At 30.5% G+C, this 20353-nt stretch overlaps 3 protein-coding genes across 3 annotated transcripts; 1 reads left to right on the forward strand and 2 right to left on the reverse strand.

The window, feature by feature from the left end:
• The first annotated feature begins 7518 nt into the window (after positions 1–7518).
• Positions 7519–9538, forward strand: LOC108468081 (uncharacterized protein C24B11.05-like). The gene is made up of 9 exons (XM_017768942.2): positions 7519–7651; positions 7866–7939; positions 8044–8109; positions 8199–8296; positions 8372–8409; positions 8499–8586; positions 8685–8963; positions 9047–9112; positions 9212–9538. Exons 2-9 carry the CDS (start codon positions 7879–7881, stop codon positions 9368–9370), a joined length of 855 nt encoding a protein of 284 aa, XP_017624431.1. The 5' UTR covers positions 7519–7651; positions 7866–7878; the 3' UTR covers positions 9371–9538.
• LOC108468080 (scarecrow-like protein 30) lies at positions 9464–11998 on the reverse strand. The gene has a single exon (XM_017768941.2). The coding sequence runs from the start codon at positions 11432–11434 to the stop codon at positions 9560–9562; it is 1875 nt and encodes a 624-aa protein (XP_017624430.1). The 5' UTR covers positions 11435–11998; the 3' UTR covers positions 9464–9559.
• A 5817-nt stretch (positions 11999–17815) lies between these two features.
• LOC108469060 (triosephosphate isomerase, cytosolic-like) lies at positions 17816–19682 on the reverse strand. Its single transcript, XM_017769951.2, has 8 exons — positions 19551–19682; positions 19393–19468; positions 19162–19285; positions 18958–19042; positions 18746–18851; positions 18564–18658; positions 18333–18411; positions 17816–18238 (listed from the first exon to the last, which is right to left on the reverse strand). Exons 1-8 carry the CDS (start codon positions 19587–19589, stop codon positions 18117–18119), a joined length of 726 nt encoding a protein of 241 aa, XP_017625440.1. The 5' UTR covers positions 19590–19682; the 3' UTR covers positions 17816–18116.
• Positions 19683–20353: the final 671 nt, after the last annotated feature.

Below are 20353 nucleotides of genomic sequence, written 5' to 3' on the forward strand. Positions count from 1 at the left end.
TACATTTCAATCAAATCACAATTTCCTTCAATTTTTTAACCCCAGAGCTAGTTTCTTTCTTTAAAAAAAACTTAAATTATGTCTTTCTTAAATAGTTTTTCTATTTTTTATATAATATGTTAATTTAAATTTATTATTTGATGTTTAAATTTATCTTGGTTAAAAAATTCAAAACAAAGTTGATTTTAATATTGTTATTTTGCATATTGGAATTTTCATTATATGAAAAAAGTTATGGGAGTGTTTGGTAAATAGAGTTTTGAGTTTTTTTAGCTAATTTGAGCATAATCTCTTCAAAACAAAAAAACATATCGATAGATAATATATTTCACATTTGATTGAGAATTAGATATGTAGTATGACATATCTGATCATATTTGCTCAAAAATTACTTCCTTCTTCACATATTAAGAACATGACATAATTATAACTAAGAATAATAAAACGTGTCATGCCATTATTTGTCATTCTATATATATCGATTTTAACTATCAGTTAAGTTTTACCAGACACTTTTAAACAGTCAGTTAATAGAATCAATTGGTCAAGTCATTTTATACAAATCATTTTTCTCATTTGGGTTTTAATTTTTTTATACTATTTTAGTCCCTCACATTATGAAAAGTTTACCAATTTAACCATTTGAACGTTAAAAAATCCGATTAAATATCTAACATACTATAAACTGTCACGTCATTATGACTAAATTTGAAATTATAAAAAAAATTCATCTAAATTCGAACTAAGTTGAACTAATCAAACTGAGTAATAAAAAATGAGCTCAAGACATGAAATTTCAAACCCTCGTAATATCTAACCTCAAATTAAGACAGTCCAAAGCCTTTTTATCCATTATTAATAAGATATATATGTTTAGACTCTATAGCATTTAGGGCAGTTGGGGCAGCATTACCTAATTTCCTGGCCCATTCAATCTACTGTACCACTGCTACCAATAACTAGAAATTTACAAAAGCTTAATATTATTTAAAATTATAAAATATTTAATATCAATAAATATTTTGTTTAAATAAAGTTAGACCAAAAATCAACTTTTCATTAACACCATTGAATTTTCTCGTTGAAACAAATGCTAGAAAATATTTAATATTACATTATCATATTTATTTTATATATAATATTTAAAATTATCTATAATATTTTCTCAACTCATAAATAGGAGGATAATAGGTTTCAACGCGCTTAAACCCACGTCTTTCTGTATTAACAACGATACTCATGTGAATAGAGTTAAATACTATATTTATCTTTATTATCTAAATAACAATGATTAAGTCGATCATGATTAAAATTAAGTGTAAGGAAAATAAGATTATCTTATTGGAAACTCAAAACTTTCGAAATTTTCAATTGATTTCAACTATAGAAACTAAAATCGTTTACTGATTTAATACGAATTGACGCGAAAAAGTGACCTAAATGCTTTGTTTCTATCTTTAGTCGGAATTTTCCATGGAGCAAATGGGATATCCAGCCAAACCTAAAACTAAAACCTATTTACCTGCCTTATAGGATAAGGCAACTCGAACTCCTGCTTATATTTTGTTATATCAACATATCATATCCCCTTTTTGTCACCAATTATAAGTTGAAAGGATGATATAAGTTTGGTTATTGAATTTGGTAATTAGGTTTATTTTTATATTTATATTTTTTTTTTTAATTTGGTATCTAAACTTAGTAATCAGATTCATTTTGATCTTTGAACTTTGATTCTATCCAAATTAGATGAGACCAATGTTCTTAAAATAGGACTAGATTGGTCGGTCGAATCGGTTGGATTGAGAATCAATTGATATACTGATCTAAGCAAAGAGATTGAATTGACTGAATGAGAAACTCGAAACTGATAAAAATTGGAATATGGGATAAAAACCAGTAGTTGAACTGGTTTAATTTCTTTTATTTTTAAAAATTTTCATGAAATTAACCGATCAAACCGATTGAATCGGAAACCAGTGGTTTGACCAATTTAACTACTAGTCTAATTTTTAGAATTATGTATTTATATACATTTTTTAATTTTAAAGTGATGACATGGCACTTTGACAAATTTTTATATTTTTTCAAATTCAAAATAAAAAATATATTAATAAAAATTCTAAGTACAAATATAGAAAAAATTATATTATCTCTAAATAATAATAATAATAGTAATAATAAAAGAAGGTCGTCGGGAGAGTGTCATTTTCATTCATTTGGTAAGCAACAAGTATTGGGGATAAGGATATAAATATAGACGATGCTACTTAAGTAGACTGGCCACAATTATGGAACAAAACACCTATTTTCTAATCTCTAAGTTTGTATATATATATATATATTTAGTCCCTGTATCTAGAACTCGGGTTTTTACGATCTAGCCAATATGATATCAATTTTGAATAGACTTATTCATGAGTTGAGTTATCCGTTTTGAGTCTGTATGAATTTTAAAATAATTTAAGAAAAAATATTAATCTCGAAAAATACGCTTGAGTAAAAAAATTAGGTCAATATAAAATATGAATCAAGCTCAAGCTCAAATATTCAAGGCTTGAGCTTAACCTGTTTTTACATGTATATATTATATAATTTATATCACAAAATTCATAGTAATATATAATGCTATAATGCAAATATTAAAAATTGCTAAGATTTCTATATTTAAATTTCTAATAAATGATCTATTAAATATTAAAATGTAAATATCTTTTTTGATTAAAAAAATATATGGGCAAATCTAAAATGAGTTTGCGTTGCTATTTACAAATATGGACAATGTCGAGTAAATTTTTAGGCTCATATTTTCAACCGAAATAGACTTAAGCAAATATAAAATGTATTAATATCATGTTTAAATTTGACTTATAAACACGTGTTAAAGTTGGTATATGTTTCAATTATCATAGGTTTCAACCTATAATCATGAGCTACCATAACAATAATTATAATAAAATAGAAATTTTAAGTTTAATATTGTTAAGTTTCACGAATTCTTCGGTAAAATTAGAAAAAATTTAGGGGTCAAAATTAAATTATAATTTTATGATAATAGAAATATAATTTTAGTATTTTAGTAGTTTATATCTTTATAATTTTTAAATAATTAAATTAAAATTTCATCACTTTTAAAAGAGCCAAAGTACAATTTTATTTTTATTAATTTAAAATTTTAAAATTTTAAAATGCCAAAATAAAAATATTTCCATTTCAGAGATCTCCCTGATGAATTCATTAAATTATATTAAAATTAATTTATCCAATAAATTTAAATTTTAATGTTTATATATATTTTTATTTTATAGCAGAAAACATTTTTTTACTTCAAAAATTATGTCAGATATAATTTTAATTTGCTTGAGCTTAAAGAAAATTAGTTTACTCATAAAAGCAAAGTGCTGAACAAAACCCATATATAGAGGAAAAGATATGAGATATTTTCATGTGCCGATCCACCCCCCACTTATTTGCTGCTTTTAATGCTTATGGTTAAGCCACGTGAAAGGTACAATTTAATTTAGTTTTTTTATTATTATTTAGCTATATCCATAATCACAAGTGATAAATTTCAAATTTATATATTATTAGAGATTATGTGACTCGAAAATTTTCATTTGTTGAATAAATAAATAAAGAGATGTGTGGAGCGAGAGGCCGACCTCGTAGACCCAATAACGCACAAGTTTAGTATGTATAGAATTATACTTATACTTTTTGACTTTAACTAGAATAGGGTTGAAAAAGCCTTAAATAGATATAGTTGACACTTTTTTTGTATCATTCATTTTTCAACATTAGTGAATTTATTCTCCTTTGTTCGTGATTTTTTCCCGAAAGAGCTTGCACGTAAAAATCTGTATCTTTTTATTTTTATTTTCTTATTATTTTCTATTGTTCTACCGCCATTATCGATGTTTATTATAATATATATATATATATATATATATAACTTAGATTCAATGTATAATATTGTACATGAACTTTAATTTTATATGATTTTATATATAAAATTTTAATTTGATTTAATTTCCACAAATCACTAACAACTTTATCTAATTATCACTATTTTATGTTTATATATTACATTTACAAACAATTATATTAATCTAATATGAAAATAAACGTATGTATTCATTTATTCAAATGTATACAATTGCACTAAATCAAAGTCCATGTATCAAATTGCACATTAGACCAAAATTTATGTATAAATGTAATATTTATCCTTAATTATAAACGATACACATTTAAATAACCATGATAAGAATTTATTATTATAAAGCACAAAAACTTATTTCAATAAACTTATAATTGAAATAATATCTCGATAAGATCCGCTCATGGAATAAAAGTGAATATTTATATTGAGTTCGTAGTTTTTCTATAATTTAAGATTTTAAAGAGGATTTTCAAAATTTTGAACCAATTTAATGAAAACTTTTAGAAGTTTTGAAAGTTTAACGGGAATCCACGAAAATTTTAAAGGGGTCTAAAGCTTAATGAAAATTTTCAAAAAGTTCGAATTCACCTTATCGTTAAACTAATATCTCGTATCTCTAACACTTATCTAACAAAACATTATAATAACAACAATAATTATTTTAACAGATTTCACAAAAAAATATTATAACGATAAAAGTGTCATGGAGGTCCTATACTAATAATTATATTGGATTTTATCTTTTACTCGAAAAAATAAAAAATTAGTTCATATTTATTAAATTAAAGAGCAAATTGATTATTTATATTAAAATTTTCATCCATTTTACTATTAGAAACTGGTGTGATTTATAAAATAACTAAATAGTTAAACGTGACATGTCATGGGTACATTATCTTTGACGATAAAGGCTAGGTTTTAATGTGTAATGACTAATTTACCTTTTTAGCAAAAAGACAAAATATAATTCGACTATTGATACTAAAGTTTCTATAATACTCGGAATATATATATAGGAGAATTAATGTAATTTTGTTTTGAATTAAGCAATAATAATTCATTAATTGTATTTATTGTTTTAATTTTAATTTTATCAACGTCTTATTAAAAAAAACAAAATGCTAATCAATGACTATAAAATATTATTTTTAATTTTATTAAGAAATCTATTTTTTAATATAAACCACATCTTTTAAAACTTTATATTATATTATTAAATTTTTAGTGCTAACATGTATATCAACCGATAAAAATATTATGAAAGTTTTTTATTAAGATTTAAATTGTATTTTGTCTTGTTTATTAAAAAGTTAAAGTCAAATTAAGGAAAAAATGGTTCTTTTTATTAAATTTTTATCTATTTCTATTATTAAAAATTGATATGATCGACAAAATAACTAGATATTTACACATAGTGTGCAGTACATACTTCAAATTAACATACAACTACAGCTCTTTAATGGTAAAATTTGATAAAAATTTTAACAGAATGATAAATTTACTCTTTAATCTAATATATAAAATTAATTTACCCATTTTAATAGAAAATTAAAATGTAATACTTTTATGATAATTTTACCCTTTATTTATTTAAAAGTCATTAGCCGAAACATTTGAGTCTTCACTTCACGCCTTGCTTTTTTCAAAACGATGACCCCACTTCGGTTTTTCATAATCTTTTTGACTAAATCTTTGGATTTGATTTTTTGATGATTTCTGTCTATGCATAAATTGCGGCCCTTAAAATTAAATAATTACTACTCTAAAAAATAAATAATTTTTAATTTTTTATTATGTTTAAGTTCGATGACATTCTAATAGAGATTTAATTGTATGAATTCAATAATTATGTAAGCGTGATTAGAGAATACTCTTTAAACAAATACCCAAAGAAGTGAACTCAACTGTTAATATTTTAGCTGGTTTGATGAAAGGTTCTACTATAGCCTCGAGAATATTTCATGTTGCCCCTTTACAAGTTGTTAATAAATTGCGGATAGACAGAAGAATTATGCTACACAACGCATATAATACTATTAGTTTATAATTGAAGCTTTTATTTATTGTTACCATTTTTTTTTCAAACCTTTAAATTTTTAAAAATATTATGTTGAAATAGTGACGATGTAATTTGAGTTAAAGCTTGCTCAATCGATATTAGAATTTTTTCTATAGTGTTGGTAAACCCAATGTTTAATTAGAATAATATTTTGTTTGATACACTTAAAAATATAAAAATATTCTTATATTGTTTTTATAAAGATTTATTGAAAATATTATTTATAAAAATTAATATATTTGATATCCTCCACTCAGTGGATGTTTCCGTCAATACAAAATGTAGATAATCATTGGATTTCATTATATTCTCGATCTTCATTTGCTAATAATTCTTTTACTCACTATAATATAGGTGAAGATAAATAAAACCTTAAAAGAAAATAATATTAATACACACATTAAAATTTTTATTAATTTCTCGTAAATTTATTTTATCTCCCCACACCAATAAAAATAAGAGAAACAGGACAACAAAATTTTCTTGCTTCATTCCTCTTACATCTAAGGTCGTTAAATTTTACCTGATAATTAATTTTACCGTTTAACTTTATTTAAAATAAACGCACTAGGACATCCTTAATAAAACAACAACTACATTATTTGTTTTCCTGGTAATTGTCTGGGGTATTTAATATTTCCGACATTATCGTGCTATATTTTGTTGCCACGTTAGAACAGACTATTTGTTTAATGTAGACACGTATTAGGTAGAGGATTCGACTGTCACCTAAGCTTTCAAAAATTTCTCCATTTTTTTAAAAAAGGGAAATATTTTAGGGAAATGGACCATTCTTTGGGCTTCCATCCTTCATAATTGGACTTTTATTAGATGGTTATTTATCGGATTATTCATAAAAATACATATTTACAATAATATAAATAATTTTTTTAATAAAGTTGATATCCTAATGATTTGTTACATCAAATTGTCTAGTTCAAATTTCATGTGTAAATTTTTATTTATTTTAAATAAAATATATGAAAAAATAAAAAATTCATAATAATATAAAATATGATTGAACTTGTATTTAATTAATCTATAATAATAGCTCAATCAATAATTTTAATATAATTTATACAACAAATAATCTTATTAAATACATATTTTCTAAAATTAATATGAAAAGATAAAACAATCTCGAACGTAAATATATTTATTAAAATTCGTTAAGAATAAACCATCAACTTTAAAAATTTTAAATTTATAGGTTTTTTTTTGTTTTTAGTAATTTGTAAAATATGAAAAATATAAAAAATATAAATTTAAAGAAATAAACTTTTTAAAAGAAAATCTTAAAAGGGACGTCATTGGTGATTTATATGGCAAACTATGTTACTATTCATTAACACGTATCGCCATGAACGCATCTTCCGTTTATGACGGATCAAAGAAAAGTAAGTAACGTGTCGTATTTTGATTGGACCATGTCATCTCTGTACTTACTGAATATGGAAGTCCCTCCCATCTCCTTTCCCGTTCTCCAAAAACCGCTCCTTTTAATCGTCTCTTTCGCTCCTTATTTAAATCCCTTCCTTTCCTCCACTTCACTCTTTCTCTCCCTTTCCCCCCACTTTCCTTTGGTCTTTCGTTAAAGGAAAAAAAAAAGTTCTTTTTTTCCCTTACATTGTTTGATCACTCTGGTTCTGGTAATGTTCGATTCTTCACTTGTTCTGTTCTTCATTTTTTGTTTTTTTTTTCAAAGTTATTATTATTATTTCATGTCGATTATGGGTTTGTTTTATCTGCGTTTATTTTTACATAAAATGTGTAATGTGTTAGTGTCTCTGGATATTTAAAGACAATAATGACAATGAAATCTTTGTCTGTCTCTAATAATCCTTTGGGTAACACTTTTTGAAGATTAAAGAAAAAGATGGAGTATGAAGATCAGATCAATCGGGGCATTGATTCAAAATATGAATGTCTTTTATTTGGTAAAATTTTCATCTTTCTTTAATCAACAATCATCTTTTAATTGTGTCAAAATGTAAAATTTTTAAAAGCTAACCTTTGTATTAAATGAAAAAAATAAATACAGATTTAGATGACACTCTTTACCCTCTGACTTCTGGATTATCCAGGGAAGTTACCAAGAACATTCAAGGTATTTTTTTAAAATATTTCCTTGAGAAATTGTTAGCTTAAGCTTGAAATTCATAACTTTTTTTTTTTTTTTGGGATGCCATTTTATAGAATATATGATTAAAAAACTTGAAATGAAGGAGGAAAAAGTTCCTGAATTATGTGTTTCTTTATACAAGCAATATGGCACAACAATGGCTGGTTTAAAGGTAAAGGCTATCATCACATTCTTTTATGAATCTCGAATTCATTTAGGGGTGACATTGTTTGTCCTTTTTCTCCAGGCTATTGGCTACAACTTCGATTACAATGAATTTCATGAGTACTTATCTTTCTTCTCATTAATGTTTTTGTTTTGATGATATGATTCTATGTATGGTACAAGTTTCTAACGTATTCCCTTTCTTACAGCTTTGTTCATGGGAGATTGCCTTATGAATTGCTAAAACCAGACCCTTTTTTGAAGACTCTCTTGCATAGCCTGCCTATTCGGAAAGTTGTAAGAATCCAAATTCTTCTTTATGAATCACCATTTGTGATGATCATTTTTAGGAGATCCCTTGTGACTATTAATGTTATGGTGTTTGTATAATACAGATTTTCACGAATGCGGATAAGAACCATGCTGACATAGTGCTTAGAAGGTTGGGATTGGAGGATTGTTTTGAAGGGATTATATGCTTTGAGACCCTGAATCCCACAAACGAAGATGATTTTTCAGCTGATGATTCTAACACCGAAATTTTCGACTACTATACATGCATTACTTGTCCTGATTCCCAGCTTGAACTTCCAAGTCCTAAAGTTGTGTGCAAACCACTTGAAAAAGCGTATGAACAAGTTTTTGAGATGGCCAACATCAACCCCCAGAAAACGGTAAATCGATGATACCTATAAACTTTTGAAGTGATCTGACTTTGAATAACTTCCATCAAATGTTACAATGTCTTGTATTGCAGTTGTTCTTTGATGACAGCATCCGAAATATTCGGACTGGTAAAAGTATGGGCCTTCATACCGTATGGGTAAGCCACTGAATATCTAACTATGTCCTTATCCTACACTCGCACCCAAGTCCAAGCATTATAGGTTTTACTCACTGGTTTCCAATGGTACCGATATAGGTGGGAACTTCTCAACAAACTGACAGTGCGGATTATGCATTAGAGAGCATTCACAATATCAGGCAAGCATTGCCAGAGCTTTGGGAAGCAGCAGATGAGAAGGTTGACAACATTCTGCATTCCAGGGAGGTACCTGTCGAGACAACAGTTATAGCTTAGCTTTAGCTCTTATGTTATAAATCTATATTTGGTGTGTTTCACCACTCTTTTGTAACATGTAGAGTGGGGTCGTAATAGTTACGATATTTGAACTTTTTATTAGAACACTTGTATTTCGATTGAAATAAGATTTGATCTTTAAATATATGAAAACATTGTTCTAGGAAATGAATATCTGTTAGATCCTAGTTAGTTCTTGACAGGTTTCCAACATGAAAGTGCATAAATAATTCTCCCTTTCCATCCCTGTAACATCCAATGGCCATCGACATCCACAACAAAGTCCCTATGATAACTAGATTGGATCATGTCCATTACTTTCTTCACGAGCTCTTGATTCAATGGAACCCGCTTGAACCCTGTCCTCAGCGTCCGAACGTGCCATTGCTTGTACGTTTCTGGTCTTTCAACTCTCTCAGTACCCTCGCATGCAATGAGGTTCATAATGTCCCTCCCATGTATTTCCTTCTCAAACATCATCCTTTGTGGATCGTCCCGGGCAACAGTAGCTTCAAATATATCAAACTGAGCTGAGAAATGGAACAGTGCCTCGCGGAACCTTGAGACGAAGAATGGGGCGTTGTATGTCCCATTTGTGACTCCATGGATGAATAATTCGGGATTGATGCTTCTGATCAGTTTCAAAACGGTCTCCCTCGCACTCGTTGGTGCCACTGTGTCATCTGGGAGGTTCTTTAGCCTATACATGCAATTAACAACCACCACTTCATCTTTCGTAATCTTCAGTTCCTCAAGTTGGATGGCTTCCCATTTCTTTGCTATGACATTGCACTCGAATAGGACATTGAACCTCTCGCAATACCTTTTCAATCGACGCCCTGTCTCTTCCACCCTTTCTGCAGGTCGGAAACCTGGTTGTGGGAACTCGATACCTGTAATACGAAGCTTGGAAGGTCCACCAGCCTGTGCCGAGAGGAGTTGGATGAGACAAGGCCATTGAAACCCATAGCAAATGCCAAAATCAATGATGTGGAGTGTGGTTGCCTTTTCGGCCAATTCCATTATCCTTTTATTTGCATAGAAATTAGACATCTTCTTAAAGGGGCAAGCTAAAACATACACTCCATAAGCTTTTAAGACATCAGCAGCTGATGTCCTGTTGCTTAGCAGATGTGCATACAATGGCGCCCCCATGCCAGCCAAACGTGTTGTAAGGGCATTAGCAAAGTAATGTGCCAATCTTTGGGTTCCATCTCCGGACTCAGACGAGTGTTGCCTTATCAGTTTCAGCATCTCATTAGCAGTCCTTTGGTCATTGACTGCTACCGATTGTGCACATTGAGTAAGTAGACTCCATAAATCCACTGCTTCACTTTTCTTTTCGTTTTTCTTCCGCCGGCCATTAGACCGTTTTATCTGCCTGTGCTGCGCTGAGTTGCCATTAAGAGAACACTTTGGAGAGTCCTCATTTTCACCTTTACAAAGCAATACATCGTCGAACATCTCTGTCTGCTCTGAATCTTCAAGAGAAAGAGCCGATTGCTTAATGATCCTACCTTCTTCCACATCCTCACGCTGATAATTTTTCCTTCCCCTCACCTTATCTACATCAACAGATGGTGATTTACTACCTTCACCAAGCCGTTCAACGGTTCCTCTTCGTAAATCCGGAAACAAAGAGGTTCTTTCAAGAGAATCAATAAGAGAAGTTTGAGGACAAAATGAGTTGAATTCACCTTTACTGCTATTACAATCATCATCTGGGTAATAATGATTTAGACCAGCCGGAATCGGATAATTGTGGCAGAGGACTTGATAGAAGGATCTTTCAGCAGCTTGTAGAGCTAAGCAATCCTGTAACATGCAGGTCTTTTCTTCAAGGTCTTCCTCCATTAACATCTGGTTTATGTATTTAAGCATTTCATTAGGGAAAGGACTATCTGAACTCATGCCTGATGATGGTGATGATGAAGATGAATCAATGGGACTCTCTTTAGACCCATTATCAAGGTTGTGATTTGCATACACTGGCATTGGCACTGAGCCGTGATCAAATTTGAACCCATACATGGAACCAGGTAAATCTTGGAAAAGGGTATCCATACAAACTTTAAAAAAAAAAAAAGAGAGTAGAAATTCAAAGAGCTAATGAGAGAACCTGGATGACTCCATAGTTTCAAGGAGCCAAAATTGAAGATGAACTTATAAAGTTCAAAGCTTTGACTTTTCTGGAGTGGCAAGCTTTTGGCATATTAGCAAAAAAAGTTGCCTGATGCACAAGATATTTGACTCAGCTTTCAGTTACGTGGGCACGGGGGGCATCCATGAAAATGATGATGACCACAATTTGGTCACTTTACGAAAATCTCCCGTGATTATTACCAAATATCCTAAGATATTTGTACCTAAAACTGTCTTGATCTTATCAGCTGCAGCCACCGGTTCCTTTTTCTTTCATTTGGTCGTCGATAATGTTTCCAACAAATGGAAAAAAAAGTAGCTCGAATAATGCTCTGCATTTTGACTGTTTGGGTGCCGAGAAAATCAACAAGAATCAATCTACATCTAACCAAATATCATTTAGAAAAAGAAAAGAAAAACCCATTTAAAAGATTTAGGCTAGATTCATACAATCTCAAGTGAAAGGAAAAGCAGAGACCTTTCCTTATTATTATAACATTAAACTTGATCCCACATAATTCAAGTGAGTGGAATATTTATCTACCTTAACCTTATATTTAATTAAGTCCAGTTGAAAACTGCGTCATTATGAACCTGTAACCTTCAAATATGTATCATCAACTTGAATGTTATTTGACATATAGTAATGGAGAAGAGTAGGCTCCATGAAAGATGCTTTGAGGTCTAGGTGCTCGGCCGGATTCCTGGTGAAACAGGCCCGACTCACAACTTTGAGGTGTTCCATGTTCTTTACCACACCCGAGCCAGAAGCATTTGCTTTGGTATTTTAGGCTATTTTACTTTCGTGGTAGGGATATATTTTTACAACGTGTACATTTCTGGTAGAAAGATAATAAATTTTGATTGAAGTATTTTTTATATCTATTTTATGATTCTTGAAGACAGATCATTTTAAATTCGAACAAAGTCTTCTCTTTACGAGTCAACACTTAAATTAAAAAGATGGTCATTAACATGTTAGGACAGTGCTCAATATTAATAGCAAAAAGTTGAATCTAATGGTTTTTTCTTATTTTAAATGGGGTTTAAATCGATGATCATGAATGGAATTAATAATAATCTAATAATTTTTCCTCTGTTTAATGGAGTTGAAATTCGATGATCTAATCTAATGGTTTAGATATAGTACCCGAATTGACGGCTGGACTAATAATAAAACATGATTGATACAATACAAATATTCTGAGAATTCAATTTGAACATTACTAAATTTTACGTACCAATTTAAAACTTGTGCAATAATTAGAAGACATTGGGTACAATTAGCCCCAAAAAAGGGGGCAATTGGATTGAATCATCGTTGGTCAACTATCCCAACATTAGCCTACCCTACCTCTGGTATTCCTACTATATAACAGCACCAAACGTTAACCAACAAGAGAATTATGATGACTAATGTGAGAGACCAAAACCAAGGAAGAAAGGAATAACTGATACTTTGCATGGCCAAGAAAGTTATTTCAAGTGCATCCTAATGGGCCCTTCATCACCAAATGCCATAACTTATTTCTCTTTACTTTGTCAATTTTATAGTTTATATTTAGAGTTCATCAATTTTACAGTTTATATTTAGAGTTCGTGACTTTCTCTTTTAATAATGTTGTCTTTAAATTTGAAATATTTTTTATTTAATGGGAAAAGTGGGGATGGGACTTGGGAGATTAGAATTAATGTAAACCTTGCTTAGTCATCTCTAGCATAATTTATCCATCCCCCTCTATAAAGCGATTCATGCAAGGAAACATATTCACATATAATTTTATATCTAGAGGGATTAAAACACTAAAATTTTATTTTAGGGGCTAACCTTAGACTTGTTGATGTGTCAAATTATCTACTTGGTTTAAAGATCTGTTTGAAATTTAAAAGGATTTAGGTAAAAATATTATGTCTGAAGAATGAGCTACGCCTATTTAAAATATGAGTCGAATTCAAACTTGAACATTTAATGTTCAAGACTGACTTTTAAGTTTGTAAATTTTATATTATGTAATTTATAATGCATAAAAATTAAATGCTAAGTTAAAATAATATAAATACATTTTTAAATTTTTTTTTTAAAAAATAATATGGGTAGACTTAAAATGAGTTTGTATTAACCATTTACTAATATAGGTGAGCTTAGATAAAATTTTAAGCCAATGATTCAGGCTAGGTCAAGATTAGGCAAGTATAAAATGTGTTAATATCATACTTAAGCCTGGCTCAACCCAACCCCAAAACACCTTTAGCCAATTCCTTGCCTACCTCTCCTTATATCGCCTTGGTGTACATTATATTTTAGTATTTGATTAAGCTTGGTTTCATGAATGAACTAAATATCTCTAAATTTTTTTAAAATTAATTTAGATTCAAAGTATGTACTTTTATTTGTCGATAAATACTACTCTATCGTTTGAAGTTAACTAGCCGGACTTTAAAAAAAAAAAACATTAGAGTGAATTTTGAAGTTTAGCTAATAGTTTAGTCTAGTAGTTTACCCAATAATTTAAAATCCTCGTGTGTTATAAAAGCGGTAGCAGGCCACCTTTTATTTCACAGCCTAGTAAAGCATTGGCTATAGGAGGGGTAATAGCCCATCTCTCTCGACGTAGGGAGCATGTCGGGTGTGTGGATATTTGACAAAAAAGGCGTGGCTCGCTTAATACCCAATCCCACTCGAGAATCCTTCGAGCATAAACACCCCATTTATCCCGGCACCTCCACCGCACCTGGGGCTCGACCACGGGTCCTCGTCTACCTCCCTACCAACCAAGTCATCAACTCCTATTCCGAGCTCGAGCACCGCCTGACCGAACTCGGTTGGACCCGTTACCACAACTTCACCCAACCTCACCTCCTTCAGTTCCACAAATCAGAAAACTCGGCTCACCTCATTTCACTGCCGAGAAATTTCGCCCACTTCAGGGCTTTGCACATGTACGACATTGTCGTCAAGAACCGGTCTTTCTTTCAAGTACGTGAAGCTGCAGCCACTCAGTGACGACGCTTTGTGTGCCTGTACAATGATGGACACGTTTGGTTTTCAACTGACTCCATAACCGGTATAAAGAGGGCTGCTTAACTTGCTATTGCGAAATATATATAGCAAATATTTATAGCTTACTGGGATCTATCCTTGTCTTTCTTATGAACAAAATGTTTTCATCTCATGTTTTAACGACTGATGCCTGCATCTAGTTTTGTCTTTTCTAATGGGTTAATTTCACACTTGACCTCTTAACTTTCATCTAATGTGTAATGTGGTACTTGTACAAAGAACTTGTACTATTCTATTATATATTAACATTTAATTTACACAAATAAATGAATGCAATCTATCTTTATATCGCCATTCAATTTTCATTGGATGTGTTTTAGTTTTTCTTTAATTTTTTTAAAAAAATTATTTCTTAAAAGTATAAATGAAAGGAAAATATTAAATAATTTAATTAACATGTAAAAATAATATTCAAAACTCAAAACCCTTATTCATAATTGCCAAACTAGGGAGCCTTAAAGCTTTGGGTACATTAATACATATGATAGAATAGTATAGTTGGAATTAATCATGAGTCGAGTTAAATTTCAACGAAATTTTAAATCCGTTTCTTAGGAAAATATAAGATTAGCTGTTTATGATTAGCTAGTAAATCACATTCTACGGAATCTACACAAAACTCTAAACCCCTCTGTGTAATCCCCGTTTGTCGACACCGAAACGGAGGAGTGGCTGTTGACATTATTGTGTGAACTACCTAAAGTCACTATCAGTGCCAAACATTAATCAGCGATTTGGGCACTCAAAACATAATAGAAAAAGCTTACAACCAATCCCAGAAATATGCTCAAAATTATTGGACAATTGCTCTCAAAAAACCCCCTTGCTCGTACACCTCTCTTTGTGCTTTTCATGACCTATAACAAACCCTATTTATAGTGTTTTTGATGGCCTCAACAAAAGCCAATAGACAATTTCAAGAGCAAAATCTAGTTGCAGCTTTCGGTGCACCAAATTGGTGACTACAAATCTTGAAAATTTTGGTTCATGGTTCATGAATTCAATCCACTTCTGAAAAAAAAAAGTGAGTTCCTAATAATTCATTATTGACAAGCTAGTAAGTAGAGAGATATAAGCTTCCATTCCAGACAGGCAGCAAAGGGATAAAAGCCTTTCTGGGCATGAGCTTTAGTCTAAGGTTAGTATTTTATGCTCTAGATCCCTATACTTTTAATACGTTTGAAATTTAATTCACCTCTATTTGTATTTTAAGAATTTTTATCTTACTATTTTATTTATTTAACAATGTAAGTTCAATTGTTAATATTGCAGAAATTATTTTGGTCAAATTTAGTTCAATATAAAATTATTTTTCTTGTTATATGACGACCAAATGTTTTTACAGGGACTTGGAGCAAATTTATACCTATTTTATACTTTCCACATGTTTTTACCCTCTTGGATTCAATCATATACGTTGGTGGATGATTAAGCCTGTGTACTAAGTGACAAGCAGAAGATGTAAAACTAGTATAGAAACACTTATACTAAAATTCATATTATAATTTATTTTTCTATTTAAAAATGGGTAAATTAGTTTGTATGAATTTTTAATTAAAATTTCATTAATTTTATTGTTAAAAATTGATCATGTAAGTTAGCATAAAATATATGTAATAATTGTCTAATTATTTTATCAATCATGTCAATTTTAACACTAAAATTAATAAAATTTTAATAAAAAATTAATTTATTTTTAATTTAATGCATAATAATTAATTTATTCGAGAAAAATATAAGGTGACTCGTATTACATTACAGGAATCTTCCGTACTTTCACCGCCACAAGATAACTTTGAAATCACCATGACATGCATGCCTATCAGCTACCTTCCAAGGCGTTTCCATATAATCGATTAAGGGGGAGAATGATGAGAACAGTTCACGTTTCACACCAATGTTTGATTTGACATAACAAATGGGTCATGGAGTTTTCATAGGCACTGTAGCAGCTGCTTGAACGTCCTACCTACAGACTATAAATTGATGAAATCGTGGTTCATTTGATTCAGTCAACCTAGACCTAGGATGCTAACCTTCCATAGACGTGCTTCAGAGCTGAACTGCTCATGCATGCATGCTGCATCCTATTCCACTTCTGTTTGATACTCCTTGTCCTTTTTTTCAGTTTCGAAATTCGGGTAATCTTTTTTGTAATGCCTTGGTTCGTCATCATCACGATTTAGTTTGAATAACTAGTCTCAGACTTGTTTTACATGGATCATGTTGTTAGATAGATTGGGTTTTGGTTGAAACCTCCTTAGGGCTAGGCTCCATTTGAACCAACAAAGTTAATTCAGGGTTAGGCTCCAAAAAAACCATCAATATGGATTCTCTCAAACATCTTATTGGTCAGCATTTAAGATAATATAGAATTCGGCTTATGTTACCTTCCTTATCCCAAGTATTTGTTTATGGGTAGAGTAGACTCTGAAATACATCACTCTAACTTGGTCTAGGAATTTAGGGTTAATATTTCATTCGATATTTGAGTTTGATTTTGATGTTTAATTTAGTATTTAGATTAATATTAGTTACATATGGTTTAAAGAATGTTCATATGTGTGCTTTAATAAAAAAATATAGATACTTAATTAGGACAAAATAAAAGCTCAAGTGTCCTCAAATCGAACATTGAAGCCAACTTAAGTACTCAAGTATCAAACTACAACAAAAAAAATTTAGATATAAAATTAAACATCGAAGCCAAACTCATATACCAAATAGTATATTAACACTAAACAAAAAACAAATTTTCACGATTAAATCCTTTAGACTTAATGCATCAATTGGTATTTGAGTTAGAATTTTTTCCTTATCTCATACTTATATTTTTTATCTAATATTTGGCGAAAATTATATATTTTAATATATAAAGTTAACAGTATCAACTTTTTAATATTTAATTTGATGAAAATTCATAATTAATTAATAATATTAGCAATTAACTTTCATTAAATAAATCCTAAAAGCAAAAAAAATAACAATCATCAAATTATATTTAACAAAGTAAACTCAAAATTAAAATAGCACTAAATTTATTCTATTAACAAAATAATGAGAATTTAAACCAAGTAATATTAACAATTAGTTTTCATCAAATCAACCCTAAAAGCTTAATCAAACATTAAAAAATAAAAAAATTTATTTTTAGCTACTAAAATGTATAACTTTTATCAAATGTAGGTACCACATTGAACTAAAAATTAATATAGGTATCAAATAATATAATAAGCCAAAAATTAAGCATGAAACGGCAGGTTTGCCCACAATTAGGCCAAGATTAACCCAACTTCAATGATAAAATTTATGCCCAAGGGACTTAGCTTACATAAATCCCGAAATAAGATCGATAGAATGAAAGCGATCCACTCAAATTACTGGTTCATCATACATTATTCTCAGTTTCAAAGCTATTTTTTGTGTTTTAAGCTGTGATTCCTTGATTTGAACTTCAATTCTTTTTCACAGTGGTAGCCTTGATGATATGGACGAACTCGGGCTGATTCAGGAAACGGCGGAGGACACGGTTAAGACGAGGCATTAAACCAGTGGAACAATGAAAGAAAGAACATCGCTAATCTTGAGAGAAGCTCCACCAACCAAGAAGCCATCCACATCCGGTTGTGCAGCCAATTCGTTGCAGTTTGCTCCATTAACAGAACCTTCATTTATGGTGCAATGGATATTCTACCACGGTTATAACACGATTTACTTGTTTTCTCTCGGATAACATCAATAAGCAATCGAGAAAAATACCTCCGTATATGATTCTAGTAGATGCAGCAACTTCGGAATTAACATTGTCATTAAGCCATTTCCTCAATTCGCAATGAACCTGGAATATACATGATTACACACAATGACATGAGCTTCGATACATGACTGGTATAGTTATATGATAGCAATCAGCATTCATCATTTATGGGAAAACACGTGCAATGCAAAAGTGAAGACACATCTAAAAGGATATATGCCTCGAGTACTTACTTCTTGAGCCTGAGCAGGGGTCGCGACCTTGCCGGTACCAATGGCCCAAACAGGTTCATAAGCCAGAACAACGTTTTCCCAGTTTGTTACTTTCTCTGCAAACGAGCATTAGCGGTTAAAACCTATTTATGAAACGAAACAAACAATCGGCTTTGCTTCTTTTACATTTCGATAGAAAGTACCAGCGATTGGGGTCGAGCCCGGTTCTCGCTGTTCAAGAGTCTCACCGATGCAAGCAATCACTTTCACGCCTTGAGAAACTGCATAAGCTACTTTGTCTCCGACAAACTACAGAGACAAGGGTTGGGAATATAAACAAAATCGTGTCACTCAAGAAACAACAAAAACAAGACTCGAAACTAGGAAATAATAGGAACCTAGTCGTATCGGTTACCTCATTGGATTCATTCAAGAGAGCCCTTCTCTCAGAGTGACCAATAATAACCCATGGAATGCCCAAATTAACAAGCATTTCAGCACTGTGTTCAAAGAGTAGCAGCTAAGTTGATCGCTAATATACCACAAACATCGACCGTTGCCGGAGTCTAACAAGCCTAATCAACAACAATGATACAAATAACCCAACATCCAATCATACCTAATTTCCCCGGTAAAAGCACCACCTTTGCGAACCCAACAGTTTTGAGCAGCAACATGGAAATCAGACCGCAATAGGCTTTTCACAAGTGTGAGAAACACAAATGGAGGGCTTACAACAACCTCTGCCACAACACAACATAAATTTGATAAATTATTCAAACTAAATGTTTGTTTAAGTAATCAAATGAAAGTAAATTTCAACAAGAAAGAAAAACAAAAAAAAACCAACCCACAACATCCTCGGAAGGAACTTCAGCTTCATTCAATGTGGTAACAATCTTTTTTACTTCCTCAGCTGTTCCATTCTGCAACAATCAGATATGGAATAACAGCTGAAAAAACATTGATTAATTGAGTTTTTGACTGATAAAAGAGGAAGAAACATACGCATTTCCAGTTGCCTCCGACAAAGAATTTGCGAGCCATGAAAGTGTTTCTGTGTTTGGTCGTTTATGGCGATGGGGACGAGAATCTAGGACAGAAACAAGAAAACCCAAAGCTTCTGCTGTAATAAGGTTGGATGATAATAACTGTGGGATGTCGCCCTGGTTTTTAAGCACAAGTTGCTCTGTAATTACGATAACGTCATTTTCGTTCATTTTTACTAATTTAAGTAATTTAATTCTTACTTTTCTTTTTTTTATACATATATTTTACATATGAATTAATATGTTTATAACAATTATAATGAAAAACAATCATTTTACAACTCCTCGGAGCCTGTTGATACTGCCGCCAATACTTCCTCATTTTCATCGTCTTTTTTTTTTTTCTTCCAATGACAATAAGCTTGTACAGGGATGAATTTTATAGACATGATTGTGAAAATAATAAAATCAATTGGTTTTGATTTTCAATACGAAAAAGTATATTACCTATTTCTAATAGTTTAATGTCTTAAATATATATGGTAAAAATTTATTGATATATTTCTTGATCAATTATCTAAATTGATACCTGCACGAGAAGATTAGTTTGTAATTGGTATAATATTCAAATCGTTCGATCTTTATTATTTAAGGTTTACGGTTCAGAATTTTCGTTTAGATTTAATTTTTTCAAGACGAAAATGATAAAATTCGAGATAAAAATACTAATATAATATTAAATTAATTTTTACTGATATAAATGACATAACATCACTATTTCATACAACAATAATAACTTTAAAATGTTATATAAAAATTATT

The sequence above is a fragment of the Gossypium arboreum genome, chromosome 8 (assembly GCF_025698485.1).
Source record: "Gossypium arboreum isolate Shixiya-1 chromosome 8, ASM2569848v2, whole genome shotgun sequence".
NCBI classification, from domain to species: domain Eukaryota; kingdom Viridiplantae; phylum Streptophyta; class Magnoliopsida; order Malvales; family Malvaceae; genus Gossypium; species Gossypium arboreum.